General features: G+C 39.3%; 1 protein-coding gene across 4 annotated transcripts; it reads left to right on the top strand.

Annotated features, from left to right (window-relative positions):
- Positions 1-11: 11 nt before the first annotated feature.
- On the top strand, positions 12-13575 carry LOC125760425 (uncharacterized). Of its 4 annotated transcripts, none has more exons than XM_049420561.1 (4): positions 12-794; positions 8359-8792; positions 9152-10477; positions 10551-13575. In XM_049420561.1, the coding sequence occupies exons 1-4, from the start codon at positions 765-767 to the stop codon at positions 11548-11550; spliced, it is 2790 nt and encodes a 929-aa protein (XP_049276518.1). In that variant the 5' UTR covers positions 12-764; the 3' UTR covers positions 11551-13575. The 4 variants fall into 4 exon arrangements, with proteins under 4 accessions (XP_049276518.1, XP_049276516.1, XP_049276517.1 ...); XM_049420559.1 differs by having other exon boundaries at positions 14-794; positions 8356-8792; XM_049420560.1 differs by lacking the exon at positions 12-794 and adding an exon at positions 4523-6967.
- The last annotated feature ends 132 nt before the right edge of the window (positions 13576-13707 follow it).

The raw sequence follows: 13707 nt of genomic DNA, 5'->3' as shown, positions 1-13707 counted from the left end.
CACGTTGGAAGTGCTGATGAGAGTGCTGTCAAATCCGTCTGGAACGCTAGCATAATAGAATCCGGCCTCGATACTGCTTGGGGAATTTTGGGTGTGAAAAACAAAAATTTCTTTTGTTTGAATTTTCTAGCGAGTGCATCGTGTTTACAATCATAAACCTTGATCATACTATGCAAACAAAGGCTTATCTGCTGACAAACGAAACAAAATAAAAGAATTGGCCACTTGTTCTAGCTGAAGTTTGGTTAACAACCGTGTAGATCGTGGCCCAGAAAGTCGGCCAATCGTAATCCATGAGCCATATCATAAATAGAGTGACGCAAAAGTACGCGGGACACGGTTACTCATCGTCGAATTGTGACACGATTCTGTCCAGATTTTGTCCAGAAGTGTTTTATATGCCCTGAAGTTTAAAACAGAAATTGCATCATTTCTCCGAACACGAAAAATGGTAGTTAGGCGAGTTGGAAAAGTGAAGTAACACAAAAGAAAAGGTGCATACTGTGGCGACCAAAGCCAAGCTACAACTAATTTGATATTCACTTGTTCGAAATCTGTGCCTGTAGAAAACAAACCTAAAGTCGTAGCCGTAGATTGATCAAAAAGTGCGTTGTGAAGTGTGCTGTTGGTTTGTTAATTGTGTTTGATCAAAAGCAGTGCATCACAAAGCAAACGGGACATCTAGGTATTCCAAAATACCACAGCTCAAAAGTGGAACAGCGGCGAAAATTCTGGAAGCCAATGAAATTGCTGTTGCAAGCAAAATGAGCTTAACAGAAGATAACGATTACATGGTAAGTTAGTTAACATGGAACCGAAAAGAATTCCAAGCTTTCAAAAATTGTCGCAATGCAAGAGAAACAACATGGTAGCATTGCTACCGATAAGCATCACCAACATATGGAACGACAGCGCAGTGCCTGTAAGCTAACTGCATATACTTTTACTGACGTGGCCAACACTCAGATGGTTTAGCAGAAGCCTTCTGTTTTGATTGCATCAGACAGTTTGGTTTTGAGAGGCATTGGTTTCAACCAATGTAATTCTGTCTGCTTATGTTTTTGTGCAAGTGGTAATCCCGCATCAAAATGCCCGTTGTTTAACCCGTAGTTAAAACATATGGTACAATTGTAATAGCAAAACGTATGCTACAATTTAAGAAATATCATGTATTTTTGGGTTCCTCGGTATGTGCATACATACATACGGGTCAGGGTGCGGTGATGTTCCTTCTTTCAATTCAATTCATCTTTGCATTGATGATCAATTACAACCTATTGTTTAACTTCCTTTTTCATAAGTAATATTTAATGAAACGATTACAAGTATCATCATTTGTACACATCTTATACCATTCATTATTTCAAATAAAGAAATAACAAAACTCGGCATGTATCTAGAAACAAAATGTTGTAACATAATATAATTTCACAGTGTGATTAGCAGTAGAGTCATTTAAATCCAAAAGAGTTGTTATACCTACGTATTGAGCGATTTAAATCCAGGGAGTGTAAAAGACTGAATATAAGGGACATAAAACTAATGCTGAGTTGAAACCATAAACTCCTTTGTAAGATTAAACTCACTCACTCTTACTCAGTGCGCATATCTTTAATGAGTATCGTTTTTAAAAATTCGTTAACATTATAGATGTATAAAATAGGTTTGTTTGTAACTATTTGACTTGGTATATAAGATTATGTACGTCAAATTTGAATGTAATGATTGACTGCATATATGAGTTTATGTACATCAAATTTGCATATATTTAAAATTTTTATTCGGCTATAAAATATATATTTTTAAAGCAATATTTCGGAAACTGAAACGTATTAGCGGCTTTACAATGTATTTCATTCTTGGAAATATGACTGATGTTATGGAAGGAATCAAACTGGTTAATTAACCACCAAACGATGTCCCAAGATTCTATCGTTTGTTCAATGTGTCCGTAGAAAACGAATGTGAATGATTTTTGTAACGCCTTTGCAGGATAATTTTAGCGTTATCACCGTGCAGCGTTTTGAGCACGTGGCTGTACTGTTATCATACACATGCAACGGTAACGCTGGCTGAAAGTGTTTACGAACTTAGCGGAGATCCGATGCAATGCACTTTTTTCAAAACACGGTCCAAGTTCAAGGATTTTCAGGCTCCCTGATTTCTTTCTACACTTCCACTTTTTTATTGCAAATTTGCTTCTTGTTAGACAATTCGGCGCGATAAGGTGCAGTGGCGTGGACAGAAATGCGACGAATTTTCACATCGTAGAAACGTAGAACTGACCATCCACTTACCCAGTACGGGTAAATAACAGCCAAGACCTTCGGTACTGTAGCGCAACAACAAAAATAATCAGTTATCCTTGCTATCTTACGTAATAGAAATTTGTGTTTTTTTGTAGGCCATGCTTTTTCTTGAATGTTGGACAATATTTCTTTAATAGTATTGTAGTGTTTTTATTTTTGGTCACTATTTGGTGTTCATATTAAATAATGCTGCCATACCACCAGTAAAGCATATCCCATATCGGGTTACCAATCCTATCGAGTTATTTGCATAACGTGTATGTTTAAATGTAACGAAAGTGCATCTCTCTACGAGCTTAATCTCGCATATCGAGCATTTGGGTCTGTGGAATTTCATTATTTCCGCTGTCGGAATGGTTGGAAATCCGTACGTTATTTTGATTGATAAGAACGATCATTTAACGAACAGTTTAATAAAACGCTAATAAAGAATCTTAATACAGTTCACCCTCTTGTAACGAGTTTAATCCGTTGTAGGGTTTTAGCGTTTGTATGAAAAAATCTTTAAATGTTAAGTTCGCTTCCACATACTTTATCTCTTCTTTTCTTGGCTTTAACGACCTTGCAGGTCACGCCGGACATTTCTGGCTTACTAGACTTATTTTTACCGCGTAGCCGGATAGTCAGTCCTTGCTATGGGGGGACGGTCCGGATGGGATACTTTATATGAATAGTGAAATAACCCGTTCCATTGTAAATAATGCTCTTTCATAGTGAAAATAAGTCGTTTGTGTTTAACCAGGATAAATGAAAAAGTCGTAAACCAAATCTCTTGACTTATTCTTGTTCGTTGCAATCAGTTCGTAATGGAAGAAAGGTCAATTCTCTGTAAATTTGCTTTAATATTGAACGAAAATGAGAAACTGCTTTTGTCTCAAGAAATCATTCAAGCGTTGAGCCATTGTATCGCCTCGATGGTGAAAATGGTGGTCATTTTCACGGTGCAAGTGTTGGTCTTTGTGGTGGCACCAAAAAAATGACGATCATTTCTCAAGGTATTGATTTTGTCTCTTGTGTTCGTCCTAGCATGTATGTGTGTGTTTAAGATTTATGAATAAAATGAATAACATAAGCAGAATAGAACAAGTATCCACTATAGCGCCCACTAGTGATGGGCTGGTCGATCCGTACATACCGGCACGGCGTCACCCATAACCGGTTCGGGTCGACCCGTAGATACAAATAGGTGCAAGCTACCACATATAAGCGACTCCGACCCGTAGGTGCAACGATTTCGGGTCAGAACTACTGAACCTACTTCTATTTACGGTAATGATGGAAAATGATCCCGAATGTTGGGATCGGATCACACGGATTGGAGTCGATTCCGATTCTGCTGCACCCGACTCTGAATCGAGCCGTGAATTGAATAGTATGACCCATCACTAACGTAAACGTAGCTGAATGTTTTTTCATTCCATTTTCAATTCAATTCAAATTCGTGGCTGTTATAGAAGCAGTTCTGGGGGGGTATGTTATTCCATTTGGGTCACTTTTTCATAGGCTTCCTGGCATAAAGGTACAAAGTTAGGTTGTTTGTGGACAAGTTGGAGAGAATCGGACTAAAATTTCTTTACACCTACAGAAACAAACTCCCAAATAACTCTGCGCTGCGAATATCTGCGATTATCTTATTGATCATATTCTTAATAATTCAATTTGTGACACTTATTTTTGTAATGAACTGTGATCAAATTCATTGAAAATCAATTGCAGTGATGTTCAAATACAATAGCTTATCGGAAATCGGTCATTACCTAAGTACAATGAAGCAGAAAAACAGACCTTTCAAGGATTTGGAAACAAATGAACGCCATTGAAATAAGTGGTGCTGTATTATGATTTTTTTCTTTTAAAATACTATTGCGATATGCTGCTTTCTGTTATCACCAAGAAGGCTGCTTTCAACTTGTAAGTGAAGCACGCTTTATTGCCACGTATCTTATCGATGTATCAGCATGACTGTTTCGTTCCTGTTCTGGGGGACTAGTGAGCAATAAAATGTTGCCTTCGAGCATTATTGCACTGTGTATATAATGTTTCTCAAAGAAGCAGCGTTGTGTACCAACTTCATAAGATTGTGTATTAAATGTCCATGTCTGCAAATTTATTTCAACTATGAAAATAATCTATCAATTAAAACAAACGCTTGGAACGAATAGCATGCTTCGTAAAATGAAAATAAGTCATCAATATTTTAATACGAAGTATGAACAACGCATGGTATTCGACTTACACGAAAATTCGAGTTAAGAGTATTTCTCCAGCACGCATTATTCGCATAACAAATTGTTACATTAGTCCCATGTGTGCAATACAATCTCTCATCCAATATTTACTCGCAAGCCATGCACCGCTCCAAAAGTGTTGTCTATCTAGGATATGCATTCAAGGAATGGATAATAAGACAAACCGATTGGATTTCGAAAAAAATTACGTTGCCGTTGCACTCCTTAGGTTATACTATTTAGGTTTATTTTGCAAATAAAACATCTTATATGGCGTATTTACATCTACCAGATTTCATCAGGTATGACGTTATTGTGCCTTCAAAATCTTCGGACCGCACGTTTTAGGTATGACCGTTTGGCTCCGCTGGAAACGTTTTCTTTGAGTTTATTTTGTACTGATAACTATTATCTCGCTATTCGCTAGAGTTGCCCCATCAACGGCTCTATCGCTAAGCGCCGTTTTGTGTTCAAGATGTCAAAGTCTGAAGAGGTAGTAACTAAAAATAAAAAAATAATAATAAAATATAGCTCTATACGAAAGTTACAAGTATAATCTACCCCGAAATTTGAAAAATGATCGTTCAAGTTGAATCCTAGTTGTTGTTAGAAAACCATTGAGACTACTCGTTATTTGAAGGCAAACGAATGAACTTCAATTCTTCTTCTTCTACATAGGACATTCATTCATTGTCTAGTCCTGTTGGCTGCACCATCTATATTACTTGGCTGAAGGTAGCGTTTGGTGTTCAGCTAATTGCATTACGATGGATTTTTAATGTTATGCGCCCATCCGTTCCAGATAATACGGATTCGATTAGAACCGACGTAAAATGAGCGGCGATACACAAATACAAACACATTATTTATATATGTTTTGAATCAAAAAAAAGTTGCAAAAAATTGTGTTATACTATCATAGGCCACACAATTTTCAGCCGACCTGTTATTTACGGTGATCACAAAAAAAAAACATTGTATGAGCGAGTGAAAGGTAAACCTACATACATTCAACACAATTCACCAGGAGAGCAAGAGTGAAAGCGAACCGGAGGGGCATATAGAGCGTATAATATAATTTCCATCATTAAGGGGTACATAGACCGGCTTACTTCCAGGGGTAGTTTATGTAGAAGAACAGAGAAAAAGGTACATGTTTGATCAGGTGCGCCTTTTGCTTCATAATACGGCGCGTCGCCACTCTCTCGCATAACCGGGAAGGAGCACGCTTGATGTTGGTTCGCGCATACGCAGAAACCTCTTAGTAGCGTTTCAGACTTTGCGATGTGCTGTTGCACAGTTTCTTCGACGATTTGGTGCAACCACCAATCTGAGCTCTCGCTGTGTGATGTTTTAAGCATATTAGCCGGTTAATCCTTGTTTTACAGTGGAGTATTTGTTGGTCGGTTATCTTCTCCCATTTCAAACAAAATGTTGCCATCACTTAAAACGGTTGGTGCTAGCTTCCATGTAAAATGAAGTTAACTGCCACGTTAAACGATTCCGCTCACACACATGATGTTTACTTGGTGAAAAAGCTTATGTGGCAACAACTTGGTCTTCGTTATTATCTCGATAGGTTTATGAGTCAGAACGCCGGTCAGAAGGCGTTTGGATAAATGTCACAACCTCCTTGCTCTCAGCTTTTCACAACCAAAAGTGGAACGTGTGTACCTTGACCAAAACGATAAGCTACAAGAAAAGGTTGATTTGGTTAAAAACGATCGTGGCTCTATATGCTCCGTAGTGTGCTCAGTGTGCGATTAAGAAACGTGTCGCTTTTGTGTGAAAATACCTATCGCAAAAAATAATCTATCAGTGCTTCAATTCTAATGGTTATATCATCATTGATGGACGGCCGATTAAAGAGAAGGAATATGTATACATTGTAGAACTATATTTACATCAACTAGAGCTATATGAAGTTGCAAAGGAACTGCGGCTGGTTTCTGGCAACTGTGAACAGTACTCTATTCACACCCGCTGTGTCTCGGGTTTGTGGAGGCTGGCACAAAAATTCAAAAACCATTCAACCGGAAATGTGCGAAGGAGTGAGGGAGAGTTGTTGTAGCTCCGCGACTGTTACCGGAAGCCGGCAACAAGCCACGAAGCATTAGGGATGGCCAATGGCCTCGAGAGTGATTGTGGCAAAAGCGGGTGTAATAGTGTAAACGTGTGTACGTACAAAGAGATAGTGCAGCACCATAGTAACTGTGGCATATACTGAGTATCAAACAACTGCCACGACCACGTTTTACGAGCTTAAGCGAAGCGAGTGTTATACTGCGTAGTGATCGCAGATTCATCGATTCATCAATCGGGAATCGTCTCACATTTTTAATTATTAATCAAGTGAATTGTGAACCAAAGAAAATTCAACATCGCACAGCCACGAATATGGAGGGTGATATAAACAATTTTCTTTTTAATGTACGTATATAATATTTAAGCGGTATTAACAGTTGAAACAATATATATATAATATATATATAACTAATTGACAAATAGGTTATACCAATTAAATGAAGTATACAAGCCTAAGAACTATTTTTAAGGTTACTAGGGTTGTAAGGGTTGCAATATTTAAAGAAATAGTGAAAATGGAGTTTTTTTTATTCAGATAGAACGGCTTGGCCGTATTGATTGAAAAAGGAGTTTTAATGCCTTTTAATTCAATCGGGGGAATCCTGGTTTGGAAGACTCCCGCAGCAGGCCAAGACCGCGAAATGGTTGTAGCGCCTGATAAATAAGTAAGTGCGAGATCTGTCCTTTCTCCCGTGGCTGAAGTGATGTGGTCCGCAGCGAATTTAGAGCGGAATCCAAATCGAAGAAACACGTGCTAGCTCGATCGTCGTGATTACCGGTTGAAACAGTCTACGTAAGCAAATTGAACAAACCTGTTTCCCGAGCAGATATGCTGACGTTCCATAGCAGTGTTGGGTGTTGGAGTAGTTTTTAAGGGTAAAATGACAGAAAAACATTCTTTACAGGACATTTGCATAAATAATTAGCTTAAAACAAGTATTGCTAAATTTGACGGTCAGGGGATCGGGTCCATCCTACAATTTTTAACCAATTCTGACAAGATGAGGCGTAGTACTGGTATTCTCTCGATATGCCAAGCCAACAAGTTCAAACAGTGTCCTTTCGCTTGATTTTAAAAAGGCTTGTGCAGTAGCCATTTTACTGCCATTTTGCTTAAACATTACTACTGATTTGCTCCACTTTAAATCCTTTGAACTCAGCAATACGGCCCGACAGTTCTTTATGAATAATAAAAAAAATTCTTTGAACCCGCAGGATTTCGCATATTGTTGAAATACTTGTTTGTGCAACCTTTCTCTTTCATTTTGGTATACTGATTTTACATTTCAGGTGAAAGTTGTCCAGCAATACATTTTGAAACTCTACATTGTTTCTGTATTACGACAAGAAGTTGAGATCAAATAAAATTATATTTTCTTTACGATCTCTGATACAGCCTGATATGTTGACTTAATAAAATCAATCATTAATTAAAATTAAACCAAAATTAGGATTTCATTTTAAAGTGTAAAATTATTAAAGTTGAAATTAACTAAAAAAAGTTAAAGATTATTTATGTAATGTATGAAGTAATACAGCGGTTGACGTCATTGGGAGTACATTAATGCAAAGCCAAACACTAAACGTGGTGAGGTAAAGTTTAATTTAATATAACGTCGTAACGATACTGAAGGGCTTCATCGGATTTATGTAACCGTGAAAGAGGCGTTCTACTAAGTTCCTTCACTAAGTTCTTCAATGCTAATGTTTTGTTCTTTTTGTTCCTTCTCCAGCAGGATGATTGGCAGGAGGAAGATTTCATGAGTTTACTAAAGATGGATGATACAATGCTATTCAGCGAGCCTCCTAACAACAATGCCGGTGGGTCGGACGAGCTGGATGATATCATGAGACAGCTCAACTATAGTTACTCCACCGAGACGTATCTAGGTGAACAACAGGTCACATCTCCGCTTTCGTCCCATTCGTCTTCGGATCAAGATTTCCATGGATTCCCAAACACAACAGATGGTAGCAGTAGTGCGTCACTTGATGGGTACTTCGATGAAGGTTACGGTGTACGCATGCAGGATTCTCCCCCCATGAAAGCGGAACTAGAAAATGTAGACTTAAACATGTTAAACGTGCTGGAACTGAGCACCTCATCCGAACAAGAGGTCATATCGTCGGGTGCTTCTGATAGCGGATTGTCGAGCGATCATCTTGATCTGTAAGTATCCAACTCGGAACTGGTTTCATTATACATGGTTCTACTTAACACCTAACGCGATCGTGTTAATTTTATTTGCTGTTATATCTGACACGTTATCTATTTGATGCAACCTATATAGGCCCATTAACAAAAACTATAAATTGTATGTAACATTGATAAAACGGTAAACGAAAGGCCTTAGAGGTCTTAGGTCTTAGAGAGAGAGAGAGAGAGAGAGAGAGAGAGAGAGAGAGAGAGAGATAGAGCAAAGTGACTTATAAACTAAACGCTTTCTTAAAGTAATCGAGTTTAAAGTGAAGCAAAGTAATAAATCAAATTCATGATATTAACGTGTTCTTGTTATTCTTTTATTTCAGGGACCCGAACACGGAATATGAGGCGCTTAGTCCCGTGATGTCTTCATCCGGTCCGTCGATTAGTGAGCACGTTGGACCAAATTCTCCGCATCGCTACGTAAAATCAGACCAGAATCTGGGTACGGAAGCTCCTCAGATGAATCGTCATGCCCAGTTTGCATCGCAATCGGTCCTACCTCAACCGATAGTAACAGGTGAGCGATCGGCACAATCAACGGTACCAGTTCGCGTTGAAAAGTTGGCTACTAAACCGATTGTTACTGATGCATCTGCGAGGAATCCGCAATCGCAATCGATGAAAACGGGCTCAATCAAGACGTCTGCACCTACCGTTTATCAACAGACGACAGGAGAAAAATCATTGGTTGGCGCTGGTCCTAAGAGGATTGTTGCATCGACAAACAGCAATACGGCAATGACAGCAATTGTATCTAGCGCTCCGAAGCAATTCATATGCAACGGCAAAGAGCTGAAGTTTATTCGCATGGCAACGACGAAGAACGGCCAAACGGTTGCAGTTGCCAACAAAGTAACGACTGGCAGTGCGACGAATAGTAACAAAAAAGTTACCTTGCAATTAAAGAACAACGCGACAAACGTGAAGACAATTGGAGGCAGTGGCACGCTTATTCCCAAAAATTTGGTGCTCACTTCGTCTTCGGCCAGCTCTTGCAATCCAAGCACTGTGTCCGGCGTTCGCAAAATTATCCGTATGCATCAACAAACGCAGCAGAACGGACGTCAAATACTTGTCCCGGTAACGATTCAAGATCTGCGAACGATTAAAATCGTCAATTCGTCCAATCTAAAAAATAAATCGACCAACATTAAGCTGGCAGCGGCTAACATGCTGCAACAGTCTAAGCAGGGTCTAATACAAAAGAACGTGGTGCTCAGTAAGGATCAGCTACTGATTGATGACGGTCTGTCAAACCCTGTGCCTAGTTCCTCCAGTACGGACAACTACGTGTTTGAGGACATTATGGAACAGAGTAATTCAGTGATTGCCGAGGTAGAACGTCAGCAGAACCATATTATCAGTGATTCCGACGTCGAACCAGACGGTGACGACGGTGATGACGACGATGTCGATATGGACGATATTAGTAAAGGACGAAATCAAAACGGAACGTATCAGAAGCTGATGCTTACTGCGGAGGAGAAACGGCTATTGGCAAAGGAAGGTATCTCGCTACCAACTAGCTATCCGCTAACGAAACATGAAGAACGTGAGCTAAAGCGCATCCGGCGAAAAATTCGAAACAAAATTTCGGCCCAGGACTCTCGCAAACGCAAGAAGGAGTACGTCGATGGACTTGAGGAAAGGTATGGTAAATTGGATAGGCTCAGATGAATAAGTTTAATGTAACAATTCGTATCAATTCAATCTTACTTCCAGAGTCAAACAGTGTACCGAAGAGAACCAGAATTTAGTAAAACGAATCAAGATTCTGCAGAGCCAAAATCACGACCTCGTTAGTCAGATGAAGCGTATTCAGTCGCTTTTGACGAAGGGCACAAGCAAGACCACACAACCGGCCACATGTCTTATGGTTCTGTTGATCAGTATGGCTCTTGTAGCCGTTCCAAATCTAAAGCTTGGAAACACTGTCACCCAGCAAAACATTCAAGACTCGATAGAAATGTCTGAGCTTATACAGGAGGTGGCCAACGATAAGTTGCAGGTACAACAGAATCGGCGTTCGTTACTATTTGACACCAAGGAACAAGGCCAGAGCGCCGATGAAGAGTTGAACTTCGATGAGATTATGTCCTCGTTCAACACCAATTTGTTAATCGCGAATGAGCATGATTACTTCAGCGAGGCTGATGGTCGTTCAGGCAACGAACAACCTTCAGCAAAGCGCTCAAAGCTGTTGACCACTACACTGATCGACTATGATGTGGATGATGATGTATGGAACGGTAATAATAAGATTCGCATCAAACAGGAAGCGGGATCAATGTCACCGGATAGTAGTAGCAGCACCACCATGAGCAGTAACAATGCATTATTCGAACAAAAAGTGCGTGAATTCCAGTCATCTTTTCAGAAGGGCATTCGTGACGGGGGGAATGGTATTGCGCAGGATTTTTTCACACGGGATAACATTAACAGTCAGGTGATTGTGGATCATGAGTTATTCGATTTAGTCGCTAAGCAAGACAACGAATTGTATGATATGAACCTGGATACCTTCTCGGGTCTGCAGACAAAAGGAATGAGTGGTGTCAGCGATATCAATCTGCTTGCAATCCGTTCCGAACCAACCGTCGTTGTTAATGCCGACACAACAGCAGGAGAGGCAAACGAAGCACGAAAAATGAATGCTTCTCAGCAGATTCAACAGCAAAACAATAAGCGTAAATTGCGGCTCGAAATAGAGCAGAGACATTGATTGCTCTGCTGAAACGCGTATTTGCTGCCGTACGATAGAAGCTGGCTATTTACCATCATCGACCTTCATTGTCGTTTAAAAAGGTGTAAATACGTGTTTAGAACATAGTCTTAGAGCGAATTACTATGTCCGTTTACCATTTCCATTTATCCTTAGTGTTCTCCATTGCAATGGGAAATGCATTTTGTCTCTTAATTGCAGAGCATGTGAAAGACGCACGGAAACACGATAGAGCTGTGCAGAGTGTCACTAGATCTGTGCTAGTATCATTTTGATTAAGTACGTACTGTCGCTATTAAGCAGTAGATCATATGTTTGGACGAAATGCGCCGTCTAGTATTTTATTAGTATCACAAATTGACATAAGCAGCAAATTAGCGATGTTTTTCATGTTTGTGTTGAGAATAATAGGCAGTTGATTTGTGTAAAAATTGTTTTTTTCATGGCGTTGATTGCTTTGTTGGTTTTTTTCTTGTTCATGCTTTCTCTGTCCTTTTATCAATCTTCTCTTATTATTCAGTTGAAGATCCTGCAACGGGAATGCTAGGGCTAGGCTTAGAATTATAAAATGTGCAATCTATGTAACTTTATCTTGTTTTGACTTAAAATGCAAATTGCTAAAAGGTCTACATCAGAACCTGCGATGTCTGATTTTCCTTGACTTTATTTACCCGCGGCAGGATAGCCTGTCCTGCGTGCCGGGATAACGTCCGAATGAGATTTAGTACAATCCGGATGGGATTTGATACCCGCTCCCGTCATGTGGAATCGGCGCCGTATATCACATACACCCCCGGGCCGCTCCCATCATTATCATCACTTAATTCTTTATATGCGGTATGTGTGAGTGTCGTGTATAATTCGTATTAATGGATTGAATTCATATTTTTATGTTACGAAGCACATTCAAAACTAATATTAACATGGAACCTATGGTTAATATCTACATGGAACCATTAAAACTTGTTTATTAGCTAGTGGAAGGGGAATTTAAGTCGCACGAATGACTTCTTAATGTTGCATTTACAGCAACAAATGCATGGCTGTACAGATAATTAGTTAGAAGCACATAGACAGGACAATACCGACAACCCTAGCTCACCAGAAATATTCTAAAGCAAATTTATGATTTCTATACTGTCTTTAGGGGCGGCCCGATGGTGTATGTGATTGACGGATATCAAATCCCATTCGGATCGTCCCTTCGTAACAAGGATTGACTATCCGGCTACGTGGTAAAAATAAGTAGTATAAATAATAAATCAGACATGGCCAGCATGACTTTACAGGTCGTTAAGCCAAGAAGAATACAATCTTTTTGGCAGTAAATAGTTAATCAAACTAATGTTACGCTATTCAAACCATGCAACCAACACCAAGTTATAGGTGATACCAGCGATATGCTTTATATTGTTATTCTAAAAGAAGAGAGTATGAAGCGTCATTAATAATGGTACACAAACCGACTTAGAATAGTTAAATAATATGTTGTACACAGTGGCGGATCAAACCGCTTGGAGGCCTTTGTGGCCCCAACAATACAATACTTCTGACCGGGGGATGTCGTTTGAGCTTTAAGCCAAACTTTGTTTTAGTCTTACTCGAAGCCCACGACATTTCGCATCGCCTAATGTTATTAATTTGCGGTTGCCAGAAACTGTTCTGTCAATTGCTTCTAGTAAAAATCTTACTTCCGATATTTCTGAATGAATGTGGTTAACTTGCCCGGATAGGTGATAATTTATACGCAGGACACTTTAGAACAACAGAGGAACAGAGAAAAACATTTGCTATGGAAGACAATACTGCTTCTTTTGTATTTTTTTTAATTAACACATACCATTAATACCATTTTGGCACATTGAACACACCATAGTCGGTCGACACGAATAAGTATCACAAAAGGCGAAAACCAAAACTACAATGACAAAAATTTTCAATACGCGAATTCACCCACAGCAATTCATTGTACGCAATAAGCAATAAGCTCCTTGAGAAATAGACATCACTTTTTGGCATCAAAAACACACTTTTTTACAGTGCACAAAGGAAGGTAGCCACTTTCCACAACATGTACCGAAAGTTTTTTTTTATTAAATCCAATTATTTTAACTACCCGAAGCTAGCACGGATATTGCGAAAAAAAAACAACACCAC

This window comes from Anopheles funestus, chromosome 2RL (assembly GCF_943734845.2).
Source record: "Anopheles funestus chromosome 2RL, idAnoFuneDA-416_04, whole genome shotgun sequence".
In the NCBI taxonomy this organism is placed as follows: Eukaryota; Metazoa; Arthropoda; class Insecta; order Diptera; family Culicidae; genus Anopheles; species Anopheles funestus.
Note: the sequence above shows the minus strand (reverse complement) of the source record. Positions and strands in the feature narration are given on the sequence as shown.